General features: G+C 49.0%; 1 protein-coding gene across 5 annotated transcripts; it reads right to left on the bottom strand.

Annotated features, from left to right (window-relative positions):
* Positions 1–38: 38 nt before the first annotated feature.
* Positions 39–27,396, bottom strand: MOV10 (Mov10 RISC complex RNA helicase). Of its 5 annotated transcripts, XM_030935354.1 has the most exons (22): positions 26,977–27,196; positions 26,657–26,858; positions 13,963–14,103; positions 11,942–12,145; positions 11,431–11,666; positions 10,983–11,241; positions 8,988–9,122; positions 7,843–8,011; positions 6,580–6,734; positions 6,122–6,298; positions 5,855–6,002; positions 5,171–5,329; positions 4,490–4,593; positions 4,206–4,303; positions 3,894–4,110; positions 2,623–2,740; positions 2,247–2,438; positions 1,936–2,010; positions 985–1,110; positions 813–901; positions 455–576; positions 39–369 (listed from the first exon to the last, which is right to left on the bottom strand). In XM_030935354.1, exons 4-22 carry the CDS (start codon positions 12,112–12,114, stop codon positions 278–280), a joined length of 2,844 nt encoding a protein of 947 aa, XP_030791214.1. In that variant the 5' UTR covers positions 12,115–12,145; positions 13,963–14,103; positions 26,657–26,858; positions 26,977–27,196; the 3' UTR covers positions 39–277. The 5 variants fall into 5 exon arrangements, 4 of the variants coding, with proteins under 4 accessions (XP_030791214.1, XP_010357356.1, XP_030791215.1 ...); XM_010359054.2 differs by lacking the exon at positions 13,963–14,103 and having other exon boundaries at positions 26,977–27,396; XM_030935355.1 differs by lacking the exon at positions 26,977–27,196 and having other exon boundaries at positions 11,942–12,753; positions 26,657–26,964.

Genomic DNA, 27,396 nt, shown 5'->3' with positions numbered 1-27,396 from the left:
GGGGCTCAGGAAGCTGGGGCCAGGCAGAGGAGACATTATCAAGGCTTTTGCATAGAACAAGATTTTGTTTTCAGAGTTTTCTTCCTCCCCCTTCCCCCAATTGTTAGCAGCTTGATGTGTCATTCTCCCCAGCAGGGGAGGGGGTGGAATGGCTTGGGTTGTAAACTCCCTCCCCCAGCCTTCCTGTCCCTTGAAGGGGCAGCTCAGCTGGGTTCTGGTTCAGGGTCAGGCAGGCAGTTAAGGCTTGGCTGGTGCGAGAAGGCTGGGTGCTGTGTCTTCAGAGCTCATTCCTCCACTCTGGCTCCACTTGCAGAGACAGGCCCCCTTCACCCTCCCGCTCCTGGGGGAGGCAGTCATGACCATGGGACCCTGGAAAGAAATAGAGTACACTTTGTCTTCCTTACCACCTCCTCTGGCACTGTCCCCAACCTGGCCCACCCTGGCCCAGCCATACCTGAGGTAGAAGGGCTGAGCTTGCTCAGACCTTGCAGTAAATTCTGTCCCTGTTGCAGGTCCAGTTTGGCAGGGAAGGGACACCCAGTATACCCTCCGTTTTCTTTACAGAACTCCAGGAATCTGTGGGGTACAGAGGAGTGCCAGCAGAGACTGGAGGCTAAGCCACGGTCCTGTCACATCTGAGCTGTACTTGCTCAACCTCTGGATGTCATTTAACTTGTAAATACAATAGGGGTGCTGTGAAAATGGACACATCTGAGGATTAACTGAGCGATAAGCAAGCGCTTAAAAAAGATCCACCTGCCTTAGGCAGGGGCTGTGGCCACCAAGAGGGAGAATGGGGTAGGAATGCTCACACTTTCCAGTCGGGGTCATGGCCCAGGAGAAGGGGGTTCCCCACGATGATGAGCAGGGCCTTGGCCCGGGTCACAGCTACATTGAACCTCTGGAAGGAAGAAGTGGTGTGGTCATGGGAGGGAAGGGCCCCAAGGATGGAAGAATTTCTGCCACCCCTACCAGCCCTCAAACCTTGGGGTTCTTAAGGAAACCCAGATTAAAGTCCAGATCCAGCTGCACAAAACTCTGGCTGCTTCGCACGGTGGAGATGAGGATGACGCTTCGTTCTTGGCCTTGGAATTCTTCCACTGAACCCACCTATTGGGGAAAGAGGCAGGGCCTGAGACCAGCCAAGCGTGTCAAAGCGGTGCCCTACCCCAGCGAGCCTGCCATCCCAGGAGGGTACAGAGAGGTCACTGGGCAACATGTAGATCAGTGGAGTGAACGAGTGAGTGCTGCGACACGGCCCAGGGAAAGGGGACAGGAGGTAGGCAGTGGAAGCTGAAACCTGAAGGGTGAATCCTGTTGAGGGGTGGGGCCTGCAAAGTGTTCTAAGGAAAGAAAACAGCATTGCAAAGCACATGGGAACTCAGAGCAGTGACTTTCAGACTTTCCTGAAAATAATCACCAAGTATCTATTAAGAATATACAACCCTGGGCCCTAACCCAGACCCCCCCATCAGAATTCCCGAGAGGCCTCTAAGTCTTAGAGCAGTGTTTTCAACCCCGGCTGCATATTGGAATCACCTGAGAAGCTATAAAAACTACCAGTGCCCTGGCTCTGCCCCATAGCTGTATGAGCTGGTGGGCGGGGCCCTGGTACGGGGGTATTAAAAGCTCTCCAGGTGATTGTTATCTGCAGCCAGTGTTGAGACCACAACCTTAGAGAGGCTACTGGGGGGGGGGAGGTGGGCAGCATCACATGACAGGCCACGGAATTTGGACTTTATCCGTAGGGCAGAGGCCTCAAACCTGCCTGAGTCTAAGAATGACAGGAGGTGCTTGTTAAACATCCAGGCTTCCTGATCCCATCCCAGATCATTAAGTTGGAATCTCCAGGAGTGAGAGGCTTGAGGAAGTCTTTGGAAGTGGGCAAGTGGGAGCACACGGAAGGGAGGGAGTGAGTGTGGAACAGCGTGTCACCTTCAAGTCCTTGATATCATCCAGTCCTCGAAGCTCCCTGTCAAGTTTGGTGATGCAGTAACGGATTTTCTCCACCTGGAAGGAGGGGACAGGTGCCTTTCTCTCCTGCCATTAACCTAACGCACGAGGGAGCCTGGCAGGAGGCCAGGGAGCTGGGGAACAAAGGGAGGGGACAGCTGACCTCGGTGCTCTTCTGAGATACGGAGCCAGCAGAGGCCTAAGCTCCTGGAGCCTCTGCCTAGTGGTCTGGATATTAAGGAGGTACCATCTGGGGGAGGGGCCCCACCCTTGCTGGTAACTGAGGACCTGACCTGTTTCCGGTATGGGGAGATGACGCCCACGCTTCGGGGGCTCAGGCGGGCTTTGCCCTTCTTGGAGGAGGGGGCCAGGAGCAGCTTCAGGTAAGAAGTCACTGTGGCAGCCTCTTCAGGGTTGAAGAAGGATGGGCTGTTGCCCTCACGCTCATCTTTGCCCATTACGCCGTGAAAGATGATGGGAAAGCCCTGGACATGGGGTCAAGGGAAACCCTCAGCCAGACCACCCTCCCTCAATTCCCTCCCTTCCCAAACCCTTCCAGAGAGTAAGAGGTCCCAGGCCAAGGTGACAAAGGGAGGGGCTGCACCTTCAGTGGGAGGGAAGTCAGGGTACAGGGGTGGGAGCCTGTGCCCCTACCCTGCTTAGCCTCACCTGTCGAGGCAGGCCCGCCCAGCGGCAGAAGCGTTCTCGATCCACGACATCAGCACAGGCCTGCAGCTCCCCTTCATAATAGAGCTGGTTAGGAATGTCCAGGATGGTGGGATGAGACCTGGGAGGCCAGAGGAGGAAGAGCAAGACCGAGGGTCAGATTCCCTCTGCCCCACAGGGGCTCCGCTCTACCCACTCTGGGCCCCCACACATTAGCCTGCTGCCCCCCTGGCTCCCTGGATAGCAGGACACTCATCCATAATATCTGCTGCCAGGCACTATAAACCACAGAAAGCAGAACCAGAGTTCTGCTTTCTGTTCCAGAGAGCATCTAGTCCAGGGACTCCACAGACCCATGACATTTAAAACTAAAAAATTAGGGGCCCCTTTTTCAGATTTCAAATTTACCAAGGACAGTACAAAACCAAATTATCCTTGACTATCATGTTATTTGATGAGACAGTGTGTTAAATCCAAAAATATAAGTAGTGATGACACAATAGCTAACATTTATTGAGCTCTTAGTGATAGCATAAAACTCATCTAAGCATTTTAGATGGCTGAACTCATTCACTAAAAGTATACAGCTCTTTAATTTGAGTAACAATAGGTTTACTGAAAAAACTGTATTTTCCCTATTTTTCTTTCTTTCTTTTTTGAGATGGAGTCTCGCTCTGTCACCCAGGCTGGAGTGCAGTAATAAGATCTCAGCTCACTGCAACCTCTGCCTCCCAGGAACAAGCGATTATCCTGCCTCAGCCTCCCAAGTAGCTGGAATTACAGGTGCCCGTCACTATGCCTGGCTAATTTTTGTATTTTTAGTAGAGATGGGGTTTCACCATGTTGGCCAGGCTGGTCTCAAACTCCTGACCTCAAGTGATCAGGGGTGGGAGCCTGACCTACCTTGGCCTCCCAAAGTGCTGGGATTACAGCCATGAGCCACTGTGCCTGGCCTCCCTGTTTTTCTTATTTCTCTTTGGATTGCCTGAAAACTTCATCTGGGATTGGTACCAGACACACCCGAGCCTCTAGGAACCACTGCCCACCCGCTAAGATGCAGATAAGCTGACTGCTGTCGTGTGAAACCACTGGCTAAGTCACACAGACAACAAGCAGCAGTGCTGGGGCTAGAAAAACCTCCTACCTTCCGGTTTAGTCTTTCTGCATCACACAACCTCTGAGCAACAGGACTGCAAGCCAGACTCTCCAGCAGGGGCTGCACACAGGATGTGAAGGCACAGGATATGGCAGGGGAGGCAAGGGCGTGGGAATACCTGTAGTTCCGGAGCAGCTTGGTTATGAACTGGGGGTCATAGCCTTCAGGGCCCTTCTTGTACAGGGAGTTGTAGGTGAGCAGCCGCTCCAGCAGTGAGTATCCCAGCCCATGCTTCTGGGTCAGTGGGGAACGCAGCACAGGCCCCAGCTGCCGAGGGTCTCCTGCCAGCACCAGCTGCCCTCCTGGATCGCCTGTTTCCTTTACTTCCATCAGCCCTGGGAAGCAGAAGAGGTGTGGGGAGAAAGGTAAGTGGTGCAACCTCTCTGACCCACACAGGGTGTATACCTGCAGCCCCACCTGAGTCCCTCACCTGCTATAGCTACCAGACTCTCAGGCTCCATGCAGTGGCCAGCCTCATCGATGAAGATGTGTGTGAAGTGATCAATGGGAAACTGGGCCGAGACCAACCTGGGAGGTGTCAGGCCAGGCAGGGGTCATATCCAGGCACCCAACTACCAAACCTGAATGCTTTCCCAGGCTGGCTCCTCACCACCCCCGCACCCAGCCCCAGAAACCATTCTTCCCCATTTCCCCAGCCCATTACCCCTTTGATTACACTTACGATTCAGAGACACACCCACACACACTCCCCACCTGCCAGCAGTGATGAGGGTGGTAATTAAGACCCGGTATTCCTGCAGCTTCTTCTTGGCGGGAAATATATACTCCCCCTTCTTTGCGTCCCAGTTGCAGCAGGGCTGTGGATTGTGAAGGGACCAGAGGAATCAGCTTGGCTCCACTCATTCCCACTGTGATTCTGGTTGGGGGCCCCCCAAATAATTGTTTTTATTATTATTATTATTTTAAATTTTTGAGACAGAGTCTTGCTCTGTCACCCAGGCTGGAGTGCAGTGGCACGATCTCGGCTCACTGCAAGCTCCCCCTCCCAGCTTCATACCATCCTCCTGCCTCAGCCTCCCGAGTAGCTGGGACTACAGGCATCTGTCACCACGCCTGGCTAATTTTTTGTATTTTTAGTAGAGACAGGGTATCACCATGTTAGCCAGGATGGTCTCGATCTCCTGAGCTCAGGTAATCCACGTGCCTCGCCCCCCAAAGTGCTGGGATTACAAGTGTAAGCCACTGCGCCCAGTCCCCCAAACGTTTTATCCACCCCCCTCACTTACAAACTGAGGCCCAGGGAGGGGTCCTGACCAACCCAAGGTCACATAGCAAGTATCAGAATCCAGGTCTCCTAGCTTCCTGGCCTGAGTGTCTGCCCTGAGAGTCTCCCTGGCATTTGCCATTCTTTGGCCCTCTGCACTTCCCTAGTACCTTGATGTCCTCAGGTACCATGCGGATGTCCCTGCTGGGGGCCAGGAGGCGGTAGATGGAACTGGGAAGGTGGACCCGGAGCCTTTGACAGAGGAGGTCAGCCCCTGAGTTGGATGGAGCGCAGGCTAGGATGTGGGCTTTGGGCAAGTGCTTCACCACCTGAGATGCAGATAAGCACAGTGTGGGAGGCAGGTTCCTGAGACTCGGCCGTACTCAGGCTGGGGCAGCGCAAGTCTACGATGACTGAAATGTGAATGGTGACTCCAAGGGTCATGCCGTGCCCTACCCGTACAACAGTGTTCCACAGCCACATTTACCCTAACTCCCTACTTCCCCAATCCCCACCCTGTTTTTTGAGACAGAGTCTCACTCTGTCACCCAGGATGGAGTACAGTGGCATGATCGCGGTGCACTGCAGCCTCAAGTGCCCAGCTATTTTTTATATTTTTTCATAGAGACAGGGTCTTGCAATATTGTTCAGGCTGCTCTCGAACTCCTTAGGCTAGGCCTCCCCAAGTGCTGAGATTACAGGCATGAGCCACTGCACTTGGCCCCTACCTCTCTTTCTGACGGCTGCTCAGAAGCAGAAGCACTTCGGGAGTGGGAAGGAACTAGAATCTGAGGACAAGTGCTTGGTGCTGGGGGAATCAGAGTGCAGGCCCCAGGTTTGTGCTCAGACCCCACCTGCTTAATGGCCTCCACTAACGTGACAGTCTTGCCGGTGCCTGGAGGCCCAAAGATGATGTAGGGGGCTGGACGGGTGGTGCCCATGACAATGTGCCTCATGGCCTGCAGCTGCTCTGGGTTTGACTCCAGACTCCGGTCATACAGCCTGGCAGAGGGACCAGGAATGTGAACTTGAAGTCATCCGGTGACCCAGAGGCCTCCCTGACTCCATCCCCTGTGCCCACACTCCAAGTGGTTCCAGAGGCTCCCTGCCCACAGTCTCACTTGAGTTTCACATCTGAGGGCAGCAGCGGGATGTCCCGAGGTGCCACAGGAAAGAGCATGGGCCACAGCAGCCAGCGCCCCGTCAGCTCCAGGGCACGGTGCTGGACTCGCAGGGGCTGGCGGTTGAAGGTAAAGTTCACCTTGAAGGTCAGCCCATCCACAAAGCGGCTCAGGAGGCTTTGGGCAGAGAGAGGGGGGAAGAGTTTGTTGGGGCAGGGGAGGTAGGCAATAAAGGGCCAGAACCTTCTCCACCAACCACTGTCCCAACCCCTTTTTCCAAGACCTTGATGTAAGCTCTCTAGAAGAGGAAGCTGCCGTAGTATCTCAGGGTACCCCTGAGGAAAAGTCTCCTGCTCTGCCCCTGGGGTCTCATTTATCTCAGGGAGAAACATTCCTCCTCCCCTGGGGTCAGAAATCTGCAGACCCTTCCAGCAGCTCAGGGTTCCCCCAACACCCACCTCATGGAAAAGCTTAGCTTGACACGGTCCAATTCCACCTTGTGCACAAAACCCTTATATGTGACGGGGTCCTCCTGGTGTGTCTCCGAGGACAAAAGAGCAAACAGGTGGTCACCCCGCAGCACTGAGGGGCGGCTCTCGGTCACCCCAGGAACCTATGGGGTGTGAACACAAGCAAGCTTCTGTCCCAGGGATGGACGCTGGAGGGCCCAGCCCCCAGGTTCTCCAGACCTTTAAGGAACAAGGACTGAGACTGGCCTTCTAACCTAAGACTTGGAGCTATGCTATCCCTGCACCCCTCTTTCCTTTCATACCAGCAGGAGTCAGGGGAAGAGGAAGAAGACAAATCTTCCGAAGCTGCACAGAGATGCTGAGACCAGGAACCCAGAGCCTCCAGTGCAGCTGCCCTCTTGGCCAGCTCAGTTCCTGCTCTGCCTGTAAAAAATCCTGTTCATCAGTTAATCGGGTTGCTAAAAAAAAAATTAAAAAAAAAAAAAAAAAAAATGGACCAGGCATGGTGGCTCACGCCTGTAATCCCAGCATTCTGGGAGGCTGAGGCAGGCAGATCACTTGAGTCCAGGTGTTGTGAGACCAGCCTGGCCAATGTGGCAAAACCCCATCTCTACAAAAAATACAAAAATTAGCTGGGCATAGTGGGGCATGCCTGTGGTCCCAGCTACTCGGTCGGAAGGCTGAGGTGGGAGGATCACTTGAGTCCGGGAGCAGGGATTAAAGTGAGCCAAGATCATGCCATTGTACTCCAGCCTGAGCACCAGGGTGAGACCCTGTCTCAAAAAAAAAACAAAAACAAAAAAACAACAACAAAAAAACTTGTTCAAAACTCACTTCCTGCAGTAATCTTTCCTTGACCAAACTCACCCTCTAATTCCCACCTGCACTTGTGTGTAGAAATCCAGTCTCGTGTGTAATATAGGCTTATACGCAGACATTCAAAATCCAAGAGCCAGAAAGAGCTGCTTTAATTATCCAGTCCAGCTCTGTGCTTTTCAGGTAAGGGAACTAAAGCTCAGAGAAAGCCAGGGACTTAACCAAGGTGGTAGCAAAGCCTGGACTAGAACCCAGATCTTCCCCATTCCCCTGCTCCGTCTTCGGGCACAGGATGCCCACCCTGCTGCTTGTGGAGCCCTGGGAACCACTTCAGCCTTTCTCTTGTTCTGCCCTGCTGTCAGGAATAGTTCTGCCCACAGCCTCTAGCTTGGCTGATGTGAGCCCACCCTCCTCACACTCAATCTGAGCCCTGACCTCCAGCGTGAGCAGCCTGGGGTTCTGGTCCACGGGGTCCCAGGTCATGGGCACTGACTCCAGGTCATAGTGCCGGATATCATGCTCCATCTGCAGCTCTTCCAGGTGCAGCAGCAGCCGCAGCTTCACCTCATAGTTCCTCCACTTCAGGGCTGTCTCCAGCTGGGCCCTGGAAATGATGGTTGGGAGGGGTGAGTGGGGGCAGGAACAGGATGGGCCAGACAACCCCTATGCCCAGGAGTATCCACTTTTCCCACCCGAAGCTCTCGAACTAAGTGTCAAAAAGCAGAGAAGACTAGAGGGATACAGAAGTGGATACAGAGTCAGAGGCCCTGAAGAAGGAAGCCTTGGCTCTTGCTTCCTTGGATGCCCCTGCCCCCACCTCACCTGACTTGCATTTGCATGGTGGCTCTTATGGCCAGAACATTCTCCTCTGATCCTCCTCTCATGACTCTCACCCTCACCTCATTCAAATGTCCTTCTCAGGTCAAACATCACCACCTCAAACAGGCCAGGACTAATTGGCCCTCTGCAAAGCAGCACCAACTCATCCCCTAACCCTGCTTTAGTTTCAGTGTAGTTCTTTTTATCTTTTTTAGAGACAAGATCTTGCTCTGTCACCCATGCTGGAGTGCAGTGGCATGATCCTGGCTCACTCACTGTGTTCTCGACCTCCTGGGCTCAAGGAATTCTCCCACCTCAGCCTCACAAGTAGCTGGGACTACAGACATGTGCCACCACACTTGGCTAATTAAATTTTTTTTTGTTGTTGTTGTAGAGACAGGATCTCCCTATGTTGCCCCAGGCTGGTCTTGAACTCTTGGGCTTAAATAATCCACCTGCAGCTCAGCCTCCCAAAGTGCTGAGATTACAGGCATGAGCCACTTGCACCTGACCTGTTTAGTTCTTCATAGCACTCATCACTACATGAAATTGTAATAAAAATGCTCATTGTCCCCAATTAAATGAGCCAGGCCTTCATTTGACTGGTTCACCTTGAATGGTGCTTGGTTTATGGTGCGTGCTCAGCAACGGAATGAATGAATACAGCCTGAGAGGCTGAGGACAGATGTGCCATGGCAACGCAAAGAAGCCAGTAGGGAAAAGACAGGGGAGAGTGTGGGGTGCAGAGGGGTAGTACTTACTTGATCTCAGAGATCTCCTTAGGGGCAGTGAAGATACTTGTTCCCTGAAGAAGCATGGGGAGCAGCTGCCTGAGGCGGGGAGGTGGGTAGTATGTCCCCAGTGCCATACTTAACTCCAGGTCATAGCCCTTAGCGCTGCAGAATTGAGGGAAGAAAACACAGAAAACCCCTCACCCTCCAAGACCCTGAGAACGCCCCTCTCGGGTGGATGCACAAAGCCCTCCTGCAATCCTACTGCTGAAAGGAAGTCGGCAGCCTCGCTCCAAGGTTGGACTATTCTCATTTTTGGAAAGCGCGATACTTGGAAACCTTTATTATATAAGTAATACGTGTTCATTAGAGAAAAAAATCAGGTAATAGGTAATAAATATCATTCTTACCATCCAGGAATAACCAATGTTACCTTCCAGACTTTCTTCCCTGTAAATTTCTGTTATATAGTCAACAAAAAGAGCACAATGGTCTGTGAAGGTCCTATTACATAGTTTGCCTTTTTTTTTTCTTTTTTGAGATGTTGCCCAGGCTGGAGTGCAATGGTGCGATCTCGGCTCACTGCAACCTCCACCTCCCGGGTTCAAGCGATTCTCCTGCCTCAGCCTCCTAAGCAGAGTAGCTGGGACTATAGGTATGTGCCACCACATCCGGCTATTTTTTTGTATTTTTAGTAGAAATGGGGTTTCACCATGTTGGCCAGGCTGATCTCGAACTCTTGACCTCAAGTGATCAGCCCGCCTCAGCCTCCCAAAATACTGGGATTACAAGTGTGAGCCACTGCGTCCAGCTAGTTCGCTTTTATAACTCAGTATTTTGTGAACATCTAGAAAAAACAAAAAGAGATGTCTACACATATCCTATGCTTCCATCCACATGAAGTGTCCAGCACAGAGAAATCTACAGAGACAGGAAGTAGATGAGCAGTTTCTTAGGGCTGAATGAAGTGGTGGAGGATAAAAGGGTAATAGCTGTTTGGGGTAATGAAATGTTCTAAAACCAGTGGTGGTGATGGTCTCACATATCTGTGAATATACTAAAAAAATTACTGAACTGTGTAATTTAAATGGGTGAATCATATGGTATGTGAATTATCTCAATAAAGCTGTTTAAAAAAACAGAGATGTTGGCTGGGCACGGTGGCTCACGCCTGTAATCCCAGCACTTTGGGAGGCTGAGACAGGCAGATCACTTGAGGTCAGGAGTTTAAGACCAGCCTGGCCAACATGGTGAAACCCCATCTCTACTAAAAATACAAAAATTAGCCGGGTGTGGTGGTGGGTGCCTGTAATCCCAGTTATTTAGGAGGCTGAGGCAGGAAAGAATTGCTTGAGCCCAGGAGGCGGAGGTTGCAGTGAGCTGAGATCACACCACTGCACTCCAGCCTGGGCGACAGACCAAGACTCCATCTCAAAACAAAAACAAAAAACAAAACAAAAAACCCAGAGATGTCTACAATGATCTGCCTGATAATCCATCACACAGGGACAATGCCTAAAATTTTTTTCACTCTGTCCTCAGATCTGCAGTTCATCTGCAACTTTCTTTTTTTTTTTTTTTTTTTTGAGACGGAGTCTTGCTCTGCCGCACAGGCTGGAGTGCAGTGGCCGGCTCTCAGCTCACTGCAAGCTCTGCCTCCCGGGTTCACGCCATTCTCCTGTCTCAGCCTCCCGAGTAGCTGGGACTACAGGCGCCTGCCTCGTCGCCCGGCTAGTTTTTTGTATTTTTTAGTAGAGACGGGGTTTCACCGTATTAGCCAGGATGGTCTCGATCTCCTGACCTCGTGATCCGCCCGTCTCGGCCTCCCAAAGTGCTGGGATTACAGGCTTGAGCCACCGCGCCCGGCAACTTTCTTCCTTGACAGAAAAATTCTCTCAGACCCAGAAGAGTGAAGAGCCTGCAGGAAAAGGGGCTCTGGCTCCCAGTTCTGTGCTCCTCCCAAAGCCCTAGCCTATGTGGTGGAGATACGAGCCCAGCCAAGGCTGAGTTGGAGAGAGGAGTTACCGGTCAGGTCTCTCTCCTTCCTCTATCCGGTTGGTCACCACAGGGTTTCCAGTGATCCGGGTCCGCTTGAAGGGAGTCATGGGCTTCAGCTGTGCAGCCAGGGGGCTGTGGGCGACGGCAGCCAAGAAGCGGGCAATGTAGAATGTGCCGGCTCCTTCCGAACCCGACTCCCCAGGTCCCAGCAGCTCCCAGAGCACTGTGGCTGGGAAGTAGCCCACAAAGCTGGTCTTACAATGGACATGGAGTTCATAGCATTCACCTGGAGGAGGATGGATGAGTGAATAGGGGTGGGGCAGGGACCCTCCCACCCATATCCTTATCCTGGACACTCTCCCAGGAAGCCCCAAGGCAAGAGTCCACTGGATAGTGACAGTGTGCTTCCCAAAGCACCCGCACTGCCTAGGGCAAGCCCCTGTCCACTAGCTCTTTCCTTTGGAAACCCACTCACCGGGGCCCAGTGGACAGGGCAACTCCTGGTCTTCATTGTAGAAAGCAAACTGGGGTGTCCGGCAAAGTGGGAAGAGGTGAGTGAGGGTAACAGACTGGGTCCCGCCATTCCGAAGCCTCAGGGTCAGCACCTCTTTGCGGTTCAAATCCAGGCGGATAAGGAGCTGCCCATCTCGGGCTTCATGGGGCCCCTGGACTTCCACATCCACTCCATGTTTCCCGTGAAGATACTCAGCCCTGGGCAGAAGAGGAGTCAAGGGGGGGCTGGGTGGGAGTGGTCTCACTGGGAGTTACCCTGGGGAAAGCTTTAGGCTTGGGAGGCAGGCAAAGTGCCAGCTGTGCTTAGGAAACTCACCCCCTCCCAGCAGACCAGTTCCCCGCCCTTCCCCCCATTCCCTGAAGGAGGGGGACTTACTCCCACTTGTGTAACCCACTCTTTCCTCACACAAACAGCCCCCTTCCTTCACATCCTGCAGGCCTCCCCGTACACACAACACACAACACACACACACCTGTCATAAAAGATCTTGGCTAGCAGTGACTTGTGGTGTTTGCTGATATCTGACCCCAGCTTCATTCTCCTCTTTTCTGGGAACCGCACGTCGGCCCAGCGGTCGAGTCTGAAGAACCTGACCCGAGTCTTGGTGACGTAGGCCAGATTTGCAATCTTCATTCCATACAGCATGGAGGAGAAGCCAGGGGCGGGGGTCCCAAAGCTGCCAGAAGCAGAGGAGACTGGGAAATGAGGGAAGGCAGGGCTTGCGGGAGGCAGGGCGGCGGGTGGGGAAGGGCATTGGAGGGTCACTCTGTGCTGGACGCACCAGCCCTGCTGTGGAGCAGGATGGGGCCCAGAGACAGAGAGACTCAGGCTGGGGATCGGAGGAATGTTTAATGTTTTCAGGGAAGGCAAATGGGACTTCCCAAGGCAAAATACAGTTGTTTTAAACAGTGGGTTCTGGATTGTTCGTTTCTGAGGGGAAAAGCCCAATCACAGGCTGCTGACTGGAAGGACTAAGGGAAGACAGAGAAAGACATAAAGTTCTTTTTGTGGGGGAAACTGTTTGGGACAGAGAAGAAAATACAAACAACCCAGAAGAAAGAGCTGAGGCTAAGGGGAAGCGGAATAATTTGATTCAGAGGGGTGGAAGTGGGGTCCAGCCTGTTGGTGAGGAGAGAAGGGATCAGAGACAGTACAGATGTCCAAGTGTGTGGGCAAGGTGGCTGATCAGACAGCAGTTTCCACCCGAAGTCATAGGGTGCAGGTGGAACCCAAGCAGGAAGGGAAAGGATCCTTCTCCAGAGATCAAATAGCCTGGCTTTGTGCCTAGAGAAGGTGAAGACAGGGAAAACTGGTCAGAAGGACAATAACCTCAAGGCTCAGTGCCTGGAGTTCAGTTCAGTCAATTCAACAAACACTTACAGAGGCCTGTTATGTGCCAGACACTGTGCTGGATGCTGGGGGTTCAAAGATGCAAGAAACTCAGTGCTTGCCTCGAGGAGCACACAGACTGAACACATACATTCCAGCGTGGTGCTTGGAGGGCAGCTCATTGGCCACAGGGGGGCTCGGTGCCACAGAGGGACACCGAGCCCAGTCTGGGGGCAGAGGAGGTATCCATGAAGGCTTTCCCAGGAGGCAGCATAAGAACTGAGTCCTGAGGATGAGTGGGCATTACCTGGGCACAAGAGGGAGCGTGAGGTGTGAGCAGATGTGAGGGGTACACAAGAACATGTGCTGAGAGGGGCGGAGGGGGGCTGCCCACTTGACAACTCTAGCCAGGTCAGCTCAGGTGACCTCACCTCTCAGAGCCTCGCTTTCCTCCTCTATAAAATTGGAGGAAAGCGAGACTTACCTCGTAGGGTTGCTGTGAGGTTTACACGAGATTTTGACACGGCAGAGAACCACTTAGCCCAGTGCTTGGCACATAGGAGACCTCAGTAAGGGTAAGCCATGATTAGTATCACATACAGTTTCATTGTGCTAGAGTGAAATGCATAAGGAAGGGAGTGGCAGGAGGAGCAGAGGTGGGCAGGGACCAGATCATAGACAGTTTTGCACACCAGGCCAAGCCTGGACTTGACCCTGAATGTCTGCAGTCCTTTTCCCCGCTCCACTGATACCCAGGAGCCTGAGGACATTCCCACGTGCCACATACTTCAGGGACATATTCAAGATCTAGATGACTGACACCCTCCCTTAAAAGCAAATCTTTGTTTATGAGAACTACGGTAATCCCTATTTAACTCTTAAGGCTAAATCATCATGGTCACTCACTAGGGCCATTTATGGTTATGAATATTTTTCAGGTGCCCCCTGCCTGTAACTCTGCCCCTCTCCTTCACCCCAAGCAAATGAGACTGGTACAATTTGGAAAACATTGAATTGGCTATGATTTGTTTTAAAAAGGTAATAAATCATTCGAAAGCATAATAGAAAATGCTCAGTAAATGTTAGCTACTATTATTAGTATTTATATTAGTAGAAATAGTAGTACTAATAGTAGCAGTAGTAGTAGGAGTAGTAACAACTTACTTTCAGCCCACGTCAGAGGCTACACTGTGGTTACAGAACCACTGCGGTTGGTGGGTTTTAAGCAGGGGAGTGGCAAGATCATATTTGCATTTCAGATCACTCTGGCATCAGGATTGGAAGATGGATTTGCTGGAGGCAAGACTGTAGGCAGGGAGACCAGTTAGAAGAAGGCCCTTGCAATTGTCCAGTTAAAAGATAACAAAGGCCTGAGCAAGGCAGTGGGTAGAGATAGAAGGAGAGCGGCAAGATTTGCTAATACTTAGAATGTAAAATTAGCAGAATTTGGTGACTGACAGAAGGGGGAATGAAGGCTGGGAAGAGGGGGGAGTCTAGGATCCCCAAATCAATGGCCTGGCTTCTAGGACTATCTCTGAGATAGGATGTAAGACAAGAGGAGGAGGGATTGGAGGGACTGACCATGGCACTTGGATTTGGATATGCTGCGTTTGAGATTCCTGCGGTCCAGAGGCAACCAGCTCCATGAGTCAGAAGCTGAGAACTCAGGCCAAAGTCAAGGTTACAGCCCAGTATTAGGGAGTCCTCAGATAGTGGTTATAATCAAGGAAGTGTAAGAATCTCCCCAGGGAGTGTGAGCAGTCGAGAGCAGCTACTAGGACAACCCGGGGAGGAAGGGAAAACAAGAAACCCTCAAGGGAGAAAGGAGAATCAGCAAAGTCTCAAAATCAGGTATCAGGATCAAAAGCTGCTGAAGTGTCCAGTAATACAGGGACTGAAATCAGGAGATCATCAGTAACTTTCACAAGGGCCTCTTAGAGTCCATCAAAGTCCCATGGAGCGAGGCACAAACTAATGCCTACAGCAGCTACCCTCCACAGGTATCTTGATCCTTGCAGCCCTCTCAGACACCTGTTCAGTCCCATTTTTGAGTCACTAGTGTAAGAATACTGCATGCATATGCCTCACAACGCTAAGAAAACAACAGTGCAGCCTCCAAGAAAAGTGGCTCCAGGCTCCCAGATCAATGCTGGGCAGAAAGAGGGCTTTGTGCGGACTAACAAACTGGGAAGTGCATGCCCTGTCTGAAGGGGGTAACTGCTCATCTCCGAATTGGGCCAGTAGGGAATGCAGGCCCCAGATGGCCAGATCTGACTTTCAAGAAAAGACAAAATCAAAATTTTAACCTGAAACCTCCTATTTTTGGAAACCTGCATGGCACAAGGGCAGACAGAACTCATCTCTGCAAATTTTCCAAATTCTACTGCGGAAGCTGTCCCTAAATATTTCTCAAATTATTCTCTATGTCTCTTACTACTACCCAAATTCACATAACATTGGTCTAGGTGACAGTCACACAAAAATTATTTTTAAAAAATCACAAACTTACTATATTTTTGTCAAAAAAAAAAGCCTCGCCGGGCGCGGTGGCTCAAGCCTGTAATCCCAGCACTTTGGGAGGCCGAGGCGGGCGGATCACAAGGTCAGGAGATCGAGACCATCCTGGCTAACATGGTGAAACCCCGTCTCTACTAAAAACTACAAAAAACTAGCCGGGCGAAGTGGCGGGCGCCTGTAGTCCCAGCTACTTGGGAGGCTGAGGCAGGAGAATGGCATAAACCTGGGAGGCGGAGCTTGCAGTGAGCTGAGATCCGGCCACTGCACTCCAGCCTGGGCGACAGAGCAAGACTCCGTCTCAAAAAAAAAAAAAAAAAAAAAAAAAAGCCCCAATCCTTGTATTATACATGTAATCCCCTATATTTATTTATTTATTTATTTTGAGACGGAGTCTCACTCTGTTGCCTGGCTGGAGCGCAGTGGTGCGATCTCGGCTCACTGCAACCTCTGCCTCCCGGGTTCAAGCGAGTCTCCTGCCTCAGCCTCCCGAGTAGCTGGGACTACAGGTGCATGCCACCACTCCCAGCTAATTTTTGTATTTTTAGTAGAGACGGGGTTTCACCACGTTAGCCAGGATGTTCTCAATCTCTTGACCTCATGATCTGCCTGCCTTGGCCTCCCAAAGTGCTGGGATTATAGGTGTGAACCACTGTGCCTGGCTGTAATCCCCTATATTTCTAAGAAAAACTTTCTAACCAAGACTGGAAACCTGCAGCTATAAAATAAAACAAGGTCAAGTGTGGTGGCTCATGCCTGTAATCCCAACACTTTGGGAAGCTGAGGTGGGAGGACCGTTTGAACCCAGGAGTTTGAGACCAGCCTGGGCAATACAGTGAAAAAAAAAAAAAAAACCCCAGGCGTGGTGGTGCTCGCCTGTAGTCTCAGCTATTCGGGAGGCTGAGGCAGAAGGATCACTTGAGCCCAGGAGATCACGGCTGCAGTGAGCTGTGATCACGCACTGCACTACAGCTTGGTTAACAGAGCTTGGGTAACCCTGTCTCTAAAAAAGAAAACAAACATTTTTGACTACTAAAAAATATCTTGTCTGGCAAAAGGTAATATAAACAAATTTAACAGATAAATACTTATCATGCAGATGACAGGCAAAGGGCTAATTTTTATAATACATAAATTTTCTTACAAATTGACAAGATGAACAATTCAACAGAAAAATTGAATATTCAATTAAAAGAACAGATCCAGATGGCCAAAAGAGTATGAAAAACTGCTCCAAATGTAGAGAAATGCAAATTAAAGTATAAATGAGATATCATTTTATTCCCATTAGACTGACAAAAATGATGGGTATGTGGAAATATGACAAAAATGATGGCTACAATGGGTATGTGGAAAAGTGAACTCATAAATTACTAGCAGAAGAGTCAAGTATTGCCATCTTTTGGGAAAACAATCTGGCAACATCTACAAATATTTAAAATACAGGTATCCTTTAAAACCCAGAGACTGTCCGGGCGCAGTGGCTCACGCCTGTAATCCCAGCACTTTGGGAGGCTGAGGCAGGTGGATCACCTGAGGTCAGGAGTTTGAGACCAGCCTGACCAACATGGGGAAACCCCATCTCTACTAAAAATAGAAAAAATTAGCTGGGCGTGGTGGCAGGCACCTGTAATCCCAGCTACTCGGGAGGCTGAGGCAGGAGAATTGCTTGAACTCAGGAGGCGAAGGTTGCAGTGAGCCAAGATCGCGCCATTGCACTCCAGCCTGGGCAACAAGAACGAAACTCTATCTAAAAAAAAAAAAAAAAAAAAAAAAAATCCCAGGGACTGAGCATGGGGGCTCATGCCTCTAATCCTAGCACTTTGGGAGGCTGAGGTGGGAGGATCACTTGAGCCCAGGAGTTTGAGATCAGCCTGAGAAACATAACAGGTCCCTGTCTCTACAAAAATTTTTTTAAAAAATTAGCCAGGTGTGGTGGCACGCCCCTGTAGTCCCAGCTACTCAGGAGGCTGAGGTGGGAGGACTGCTTGAGCCCAGGCCTTTGAGGTTACACAGTTATTTTTGCAGAACTCCACTCCAGCCTGGGCAAGACAGCAAGACCCTGACTCAAAAAATAAAATAAAAAAAATTTAAATTTAAAAGATAAAACCCCACAAAACCCAGTAACCCTGTTCCTGGAATGTGTCCCATGGGAAGAAAGTACCAACGTATAAAGACATATGTGCAAGGATACTTACTGCAGAGTCACTCACAGTGGTCAAGAATTGAAAATTAAACAAATGCCCATCAACAGAGTGATAGGTGAACAAATCATAAGCACTCATACCACAGGATATGATGCAGTCATTGAAAAGATGTATCACACCCACTCAAATGGCTAACATTTAAAAGGCTGACAATACCAAATACTGGTAAGGATACCGAACAACCAGGCCAGGCACATGGGGTCATGCCTGTAATCCTAGCACTTTGGGAGGCTGAGGTAGGAGGATCACTTGAACTGAGAAGTTCAAGACCATCCTAGGCAACATAGCAAGACCCTGTTTCTACAAAAAAATTAAGAAATTAGCTGGGCATGAGGCTGCAGTCTGCCATGATTGTGCCACTGCACTCCATCCTGGGTGACAAAATTAGATTCTGTCTCAAAAAAATAAAAAAGAGAACAACCAAAACTCTCATGCATTGGTTTGTTGGTCTGTAAAATGATTTAAGCACTTTAAGAAAAGGTCTAATAGTTCCTTGTGAAACTAAACATATGCCTATCCTATGACCCAAAAATTCCACTCCTAGATACATTCCCCAAGAGAAATTAAAATGTAAGTCCACAAAATGACTTGTATAAGATGGTCCTGGCTGGGCACGGAGGCTCATGCCTGTAATCCCAGCACTTTGGGAAGCCAAGGCAGGCAGATCACTTGAGGTCAGGAGTTCGAGACCAGCCTGGCAAACACAGTGAAACCCCGTCTCTACTAAAAATACAAAAAAATTAGCCAGGTGTTGTGGCAGGCACCTATAATCTCAGCTACTCAGGAGGCTGAGGCAGGAGAATCACTTGAACCTGGGAGGCGCAGGTTGCAGTGAGCCAAGATTGTGCTATTGCACTCTAGCCTGGGCAACAGAGCAAGACTCCATCTCAAAAAAAAAAAAAAAAAAAAAAAAAAAAAAAAAAAAAGTTCCTAGCAGCTTCACTCAGAAGATCCCTAAACTAAAAACACTGTCCATAAACAGGGGAATAAATATACAAACTGCGATTTGGATTCATACAATGGAATACCACTAAGTGCTAAAAAAGAAAGTACTGATACATTGTGGATGAATCTCAAAAACATTAAGCTAAGTGAAAGCTGCCTTACACAACAATACATACTATATGATTCCATTAAATGAAGTTCTAGAACAGGTACTATCACGAAAAAAATCAGAGCAGTGGTTGCTTCTGGGTGAGTAAGAGTGAGGACTGACTAGGAAACAGCAGGAGGGACTTTTCTGGAGTAATGTGATGTTCTGTACCTCAACAGGGGCTTGCACACAGATATATGCATTTGTTAAACCTCACAGAACAGTACACTTACAATTTGAACATTTTGCTATTTGCAAATTTTGCTTAGAGGCCGGGCACAGTGGCTCATACCTGTAATCCCAAAAGTTCGAGACCACCCTGCACAATATAGAGAGACCCTATCTCCACAAAAAATGAAAAATTAGCTGGGCATAGTGGCACACGCCTAATGGTCCCAGCTACTCAGGAGGCTGAGGTGGGAGGATAGCCTGAGTCTGGGAGGTTGAGGTGGCAGTGAGCTGTGATCATGCCACTGTATTTCAGTCTTGACAACGGAACAAGACCTTGACTTAAAAAAACAAAAAAACCAGCCGGGCGCGGTGGCTCAAGCCTGTAATCCCAGCACTTTGGGAGGCCGAGACGGGCGGATCACGAGGTCAGGAGATCGAGACCATCCTGGCTAACACGGTGAAACCCCGTCTCTACTAAAAAATACAAAAAACTAGCCGGGCGAGGTGGCGGGCGCCTGTAGTCCCAGCTACTCGGGAGGCTGAGGCAGAAGAATGGCGTAAACCTGGGAGGCGGAGCTTGCAGGTAGCTGAGATCCGGCCACTGCACTCCAGCCTGGGCGACAGAGCGAGACTCCGTCTCAAAAAAAAAAAAAAAAAAAAAAAAAAAAACCACCAAAACCCAAACAACAACAACAACAACAACAGCAACAACAACAAAAAACCCATGGCCGGGCGCGGTGGCTCACACCCGTAATCCCAGCACTTTGGGAGGCCAAGGCGGGTGGATCACCTAAGGTCAGCAGTTCCAGACGAGCCTGACCAACATGGTGAAACCCCGTCTCTATTAAACACAAAAAAATTAGCCGGGCATGGTGGTGCATGCCTGTAGTCCCAGGTACTTGGGAGGCTGAAGCAGGAGAACTGCTTGAACCCAGGAGGCAGAGGTTGCAGTAAGCCAAGATTGCGCCATTGCGCTCCAGCCTGGGCAATAAGAGCAAAACTCTGTCTAAACAAACAAACAAACAAACAAACCCATAAACAATTTTTTTTTCATTTCTAGGTAAACATAACAAATTTTGAACACTAGCTGATAATAATCACGCTGAATAATTAATAATAGTAATTTGTTGGAATGAAGTGCACTGATGTCTGTAACATTCTGAAATGCTTCAGGAAAATTAAGATGACTTGCTAAATAAACAGAGGGATGGCTCTATGGGCAGATATGTGTAAAATGTTAAAAGAAATCTAGGTAAGGGTATGTGGATGTTCACTGTACAATCATTTCAACTTTTCTTTATGTTTAAAATTTATTATAGCATAATATTGGGAAAAAAGTCCCAGCAATGCATTAGAGGTCCATGCCAGATGCCTAGGAGTGATTCCCATCATACAGTTGAGAGAGTAGGACGTGGATGATGTGAATAACATGATTCTTTTGAAAGAATCTTGGTCTGTCACCCAGGCTGGAGTGCAATGGCACCATCTCGGCTCACTGCAACCTCCGCCTCCCGGGTTCAAGCAATTCTCCTGCCTCAGCCTTCCGAGTAGCTGGGATTACAAGCACCTGCAACCACGCCCAGCTAATTTTTTGTATTTTTAGTAGAGACGGGGTTTCTCCATGTTGGCCAGGCTGGTTTCAAACTCCTGACCTCAGGTGATCCACCTGCCTTGGCCTCCCAAAGTGCTGGGATTACAGGTTTGACCCACTGAGCCCAGTCAAACATGATTCTTTTTAAATAAAACAATGACTAAAAAAATACCCTGATTGATATCAAGAGTTACCTGAGCATAGGGCAGAATGTGGAAATGGAGGTGGGATGCCCATAAGGGGAGGGGTCCACAATAAAAATGATAATGTGATAATGATCCCATGTGTGTAAACTTATGTAGGTGTGATATAAGCATGCCTGCATAAAGAGATAAGTGAGCCAGGCGCAGTAGCTCACGCCTGTAATCCCAGCACTTTGGGAGGCCAAGGTGGGTGGATCACTTGAGGTTAGGAATTTAAGACAACCCTGACCAATATGGTGAAACCCCATCTCTACCAAAAATACAAAAATTAGCTAGACATGGTGGTTCATGCCTGTAATCCCAGCTACTTGGGAGGCTGAGGCAGGAGAATTGCTTGAACCCAGGAGGCGGAGGTTGCAGTGAGCTGAGATCATTACACTGCACTCCAGCCTAAGTGACAGAGAGAGATTAAAAAAAAAAAAAAAAAAAAAAAGATAAATGAAAAGGTGGTCACCAAAAGTATTTTTAAAACATTTAAACAATTATCTAACATAAAACATTAAAGCCCTTAATTCCCTTGCTCCCAACTACTTGCTTAATTAGGAACAATTAATTAAACCCGCTATTTGATGTATGTTTTTCCTGACTTTTTTCTATGCATACAAAACACAATAATGAGATCATATATGCTACACATACTATTCTGCAGCAGGCGTTTTCATCACCATGGATGTTCTCCCGTAACAATGCTTTACAGAGCCACCATGCCCTTTTGAATGGCTACAAAAGATAGCACGTATGAATGCATCATGGTGTATTTTTTTCTCTAGTGATAGACAAGCTCCCTGAAATTTCTGGCTACTCCAAATGTTACAATAATTATCCTTGCACACCTTGTACTTGTAGGCAAGTCTAATGGGATAAATTCCTTAAAGTAGAACTCCTGGGTCAAAGAGAATGAACCTTTACAACTTTGATAAGTTCTGCCAAATTGTCCTTTAAACAGGTTGTATAAATTTATGTTCTCACTAACAAGAGTTTGAAAATGCCCTTTTCCCAAGGCTCTAACATCAGAAACGTTCAATGTTTTCAATTTTTGACAATTTGATTACGAAAAATGTTATCTTTTTTAACTGTGCATTTCTCTGATCACCAATATAGTCAAGGATCTGTCCTTCTTCTATTAGTCATTTGTATTTCTTCTGTGAGCTGCCTGATCATACCCTTTGCTCAATTTCCTAGGACCCAGTTAACCGTTCTCCCAACCTCTGGCTTCATACCGCTACCCTAGGCCACCGCCTATATCTGCAGAATTGTCATCAGACACAAATCTGATCTTGTTCCCCCAATTTATAACTCCATAGTCCACAAATTTTTTTTTTTTTTTTTTTTTTTTTTTTTTTTTTTTGAGACAGAGTCTCGCTCTGTCACCCAGGCTGGAGTGCTGTGGCCAGATCTCAGCTCACTGCAAGCTCCGCCTCCCGGGTTCACGCCATTCTCCTGTCTCAGCCTCTCGGGTAGCTGGGACTACAGGCGCCGCCACGTCGCCCGGCTAGTTTTTTTTTGTAGTTTTTAGTAGAGACGGGGTTTCACCGTGTTAGCCAGGATGGTCTCGATCTCCTGACCTCGTGATCCGCCCGTCTCGGCCTCCCAAAGTGCTGGGATTACAGGCTTGAGCCACCGCGCCCAGCGAGTCCACAAAATTAAGTCTTTTATATGGCACCTTCAAGATCCTCCATAGTAACAACGATAATGGAAATATAGTAACATCAACAGAAAACATTTCCTGAACGCATTATCTCATTCAATCCTCAAACCAACCCTTTGAGGTAGTAATTATTATCATCCCATTTTAGAGAAAAAGAACATGAGGTACACATCCTCACCCACACTTGGTGTCTTGTTAATCCATCCTTATTTCAGCCATTCCCAACTGCTTGTATCACTGTGCCCCTCTGCAGACTTCTGCGCTGTGGACATCCTTAGCCTGCACTGCCCTGCCTTAGGACGTCCCTTCAGTTTGTTGGGTGAACAATGGCTAATCTTTTTAGACCCAGTTCAGGAAAGGCCAAAACCTAGAGGAACTGTATTTCAAAACATATGATCAGATTTGGAAGTGATCTTAAAGAGACATCTAGCTTAATAATCTACAGACTGTGGATTCCAATTCTCATTAGCGGTTCAAAGCCAGGATTTTTATAAAACTGAAATAAAATAGAACAAAAAATATCAGAGAGCAGGGAGTGAAACTATGTATTGTTTCAAGGGCAGGCATTGTTTTGTGGAGGCTGTGTATACCAGGTCCCAAAGTAAAATGTGTTTTTTACTGTGGGTAGAGGTCCAACCACCAAGCCAAACTCCTTGCCAGAAGCCACAATGATCTTTCTAAATCTGATTATGTCAGTCTCTTACTTTGAAATTTTCTGTGTTTTCCTATTTCCGTTAAGATTAAAGACAAAACAAAACACCTCACAAATGCCTACCCAGGGCCCTGCTGGCCTCCCGTTCTTCTGAGGTCATCCCAAGCCTTTGAAGGTGCCGTTCCTTCTGCCTGTACACTCTCCCCTTGTCCTTTACATCTTCTAAGTCTCATTAATCCTTCAAGATTCTGCTCAAATATCACTTTCCCCAAGAAACCTCTGCCTAGGTTTCTTGATCTAGTCTAGGTTGCTAGACTAGGTCAGATCTCCAAATTATATACTCTCAATGCATACTGGACTTTTCCGTACAAGCACTCATCACAACCATAATGAAATAATTATCTAACTGCTGCCTCCTTCCTTCGTCAGTTGGGTTCCTTTTGTGTATTTCTAGCAACTCACTTTTGCTTTGCCATTCATAGGAAGCACTCAGCCAGTACTTGTAGAAGAATGAGTCTCCTGTCCAAAGCAAGAATCATCTTCTCTCAGAAACCTTTTGTGACATCAGTCCTTACCCCATACAATAGACTCCTAATAATCATTGCACTAATGAGGGGTACCACATACAAAGCCAGTGTAATATGCAAGCCATGCAAATGCTTTGCCTAGGACAGCTCATTTTGGTCTCTCACAACCCCGAGAAAAAGGTATTATTTTCCATACTCTTACAGCTGGCGAAATGGAAGATTTAGAGAGTTGTTCGAAGTTAAGTGCAACCACTAAATGGCAGGGCTATCTGAACACCATTATTAGCACCTATACTACTGTATTGCATTTGTTTTTCTACACGTATCTGCTGCTCTCTACTAGATTATATTCTTTGGAGTTAAGGACCAAGGCACAGGCACATAGTAGAGCCTCATTAAATATACTTGCTAAATGAATAAAGGTAGGTGGGAAAAGGCAAGAGTTCAGAGCAGAGCACTTTATAACATCATAAAATAACCTAGCTGGAGAGACCTATCCCCTTCCAGTACAGGAATCTCCAAGAATTCATAAAGAGTGTGACTTGCTATACCCCCTGCTATATGGCCCATTCTCTTGTTAGTTAACTCTAGTTGCTAGTTCAATTAGATTCTGCAAGCATTTATTGAGCATCTACTACATGCAAAGCTCCATGCTGGGGACTGAAGACGTATGTAAACCTGACTAAATGTAGAGGAGCTAGCATTTGCGTGGCTAGCATATTACACTGATTTGGTACCAGGAGGAGATGGCCATGTGCCCTAAAGCAGAGTGCAACATGGCCATAATACCAGGCTATACCCAAGGTGTAAAGAATGAGCCATGAAAGCCCAGAGAAAAAGCAAGTAATTCCTACTAGGAAATGAAGGTTGACTTCACAGCATTTCAGCCTGGCTTTTTAAAGGATGTGTAGGCAAGTTATTTAATCTGAACATATATTTCCCCAATATGGTGAGGGTACAGAGCAGGGATAGTTGATGAAACCCACTTCTGCCTTCTGGAGGGACACAGGAGTGCAATCCTCTCCATCTTAACACTCCAAAATAGTCAAGGATAATTACCTTGTTCTGTCTGATTTTTCTATTTTTGAGGCAAATATTTCTGTTTCTTTCACTGAGTCTCAGGATAGAATATGAACCCACATAGAAGGCCTTTCCTCCTCCTCCATGTACTAAAATTTTATCTCTTTCAAGGCCAAGGTCAATGCCACCTTCTCCATCACATCCCCTAATGATTACAGAGGAGTGGTATCTTATCTGCATAAACACAAGTGCATACAGCAAAAGTTACTTTTGAAAATGCCTACATTCACCCATAATATACAGTATATCTGGCTTTCTGTATGCAATCCAACACAATCAGTTTTTCCCCGATACTAAAACAAACTATGTACCTTTGGTTTAGAGCTGACAAAAACTCTCCTTGATCAAACTTTTGTTAGGCTCCCCTGAGCCCTCTTTTTGACTACCCCTTGACCTTGCCTCCCCAAACCCTTCAGTCTTAGGCCCATCTAGTTCAGTTTTAGCAAGAATCTGAAGTCATTTTAGTGAGACTCCTCATCCTCGATGCATGACCATGCTTGATATCTGATAAAGTTCCTCATTCCTGCCTTGGATGTACAAGTCCTTGGTCGGCCTTTCACAAGAGTCTTGTTAGGTCAGGTGAGCAAAAATCCTTCCAGTCTTTATGGCTCCTCTTAGTAATTTTATATATATTGATCCCCTTACTCTGTTCATTGGTCATAAATCCCCAGCTATCTTTGCTGTATTCGGAATTGAGCTCCAACTCTCTTCCCTATTGCAATAGCCCTATTACCATAGCCTTGAGTCAAGTCTTCCTTACTGCTTTAACCAATTACTTTTTCCTTAACAAAGCCAAAAGAAGTAGGTGACTTGTTTCACAGCCATGTTGTACTCTGTGGATGTAGGTGAATTCACATACCTGAAGGGCTGATACCATGTGATGCAAATGCTCGCTCTTTCCTCCAGCATTTTTCTTACCATCCCTAGTATAATTCTCCATTTACCATGTACTATCGTATATTGTGTACATGTATATTGCATGCATATCATAGCCTCTGATACTCCTCTGGGACTGTGGTTTTCATCTTAAGAGTCCCCATAGTGTCCAGCATAGTGACATAAAATAGGGCCTCATCATCTTTGCCTCTTCTCAGATGTTGTTCAAGCCTGTTAATATCCTTCTCAAAATGTGATATCCATTAGTGAAAACGATATTCCAGACACGATTTGACCAATATGGAGAGCCTCTACCCTCTCCCCCCGACCCCAAATCACACTTTTATTAGCTCAATATTAGACTTCAGCTGTTTTAGCAGAAATATCTCACACATACTGGCCCACTGGTCTGTTAAAACCCAAGGTCTTTTTCGGGAGGTCTGTTATTAAGCCCAGATTCCCACTACCTTATGTTTATTTGTACAAGCCTTTACGTTTACCCTTGTTAAACTGTTTCTTGGTTTTCCATGCAAGGCAGCAGCCTGTTGATAAACGTGTTTTTGAAGCACAATTCTGTGGTCTGACAGAAGACTCTTTGATTTTCACTTGGGTGGTAACAGGAAAAGGAGACCAAACAGCCTTCAGCCACAGGGTGAAAGGGAGCCTCCAGAAGGCTGGCCCTGCCCCTGGGTCTCCATGGAGAAGCCACAGGTGCTAATGGAGGTTTGGTACGTACGTAGTTTGTGCCCTTTTCTTCTTTCCAGAGCTTCCTGAGCTTCTCCCTTCTACCCTGGGCCTCTTCAGCTCTCCCAGATAGCGGACCCCCGAGGCAGCAGCGCCTCAACAAGGTGGTAGAGGTCCCCGTAAAGCCCGCGCCCGGACTCGCAGCCCCCAACAGGCAGCCTCTTCCCCGCGCTCCCGCGATGCCTGGGCCCCCTCTGGAGGCTCCCCTCCCCCACCGCGAGCGCTGTCCCTCAGCCCCCCGAGCGGCGCGTGGATGCGGGACCTAGCTCCCAGCCCCGGGTTCCGGCCGCCTGGGGCGCGGGCGGCGCGGGAGGCTCTCCGCGGGGACTTGGCGCAGGGGCCCAGCTCGGGCAGAACGGGCGGGCTCCGGGCGGCGCTGGTGGGGCGTGGGCGAGGCGCGGGAGGGGAGGTCTGCGCCGCCCCAGGACTGGCCTGAGCCGCTGGGGGAGCTGCGTCCCTCTGCGCCCCGGGGCGGGAAAGGTGGCCCCCGCGCGCGGGTCGTGGCAGCAAGCTGGGCCCGCGATTCGGGGCCGGGAGTGGGCCGGCCCGTACCTGATCTTGAAGTCGCGGTTATAAATGGTCCGCAGCCGCTCGCGATCTGTCTCCATGTCCAGTCCCCGAACGACCAGGAAACTCTCGAAACACTGGCCCGCCTCCCGGAGCTGCCGGCAGCTGAACTTACTGGGCATCGCGGCGGCGGCTGCGGCCCAGGCAGGAGGGTCCGTGGAAATGAAACTGAAAGTCGCCGCTGCAGCTGGAAGTTGGCGGCCCTGAGATGAGGGTGCAGCAGGGGGGAAGCCCCCTAACTCTGACCCCTGATCCTGCGGGTTCCCTTCTCCCCACAAGGCTTCTCTCCTCCGTTCTTTTCTTACCTGAGCTTTCGCTTCGGTTTCTTCGTCCTATCCCCTCCCCCTCTTCGCATTAACTCTTTCCTAAAGCGTCTGACCCCTCCCTCAGGGCCCTCCCCTTACCCCAAGCTCCCTCCCCTGGCTTCTAGCCAGTATCAGAACGTGGCTACCGCTTGGGGCCTTCTGAACAGCCCGGGAGGACCTCCGAGCCTCAGCTAGGGTTACCCTCACGCCCACCCTCCAGAGCCTCGGAACTCAGTGAAAAGCAGGAGAGCAAAGGGCAGGACTGGGACCTAGGTCGGCAGCAGCCGGACTGGGAAAGCTCATCCAGTGCCTCCCCCAGCCTTCCAGGGGCATAAACCCGTGGAAGCAGGCGACACGCCCCCTCCCCCATTTTCCCTTCTTAGGCTTTCAGACGCACGTAGTTGGCATAAGGGTCAAAGA

Source organism: Rhinopithecus roxellana, chromosome 8 (assembly GCF_007565055.1).
Source record: "Rhinopithecus roxellana isolate Shanxi Qingling chromosome 8, ASM756505v1, whole genome shotgun sequence".
In the NCBI taxonomy this organism is placed as follows: Eukaryota; Metazoa; Chordata; class Mammalia; order Primates; family Cercopithecidae; genus Rhinopithecus; species Rhinopithecus roxellana.
Note: the sequence above shows the minus strand (reverse complement) of the source record. Positions and strands in the feature narration are given on the sequence as shown.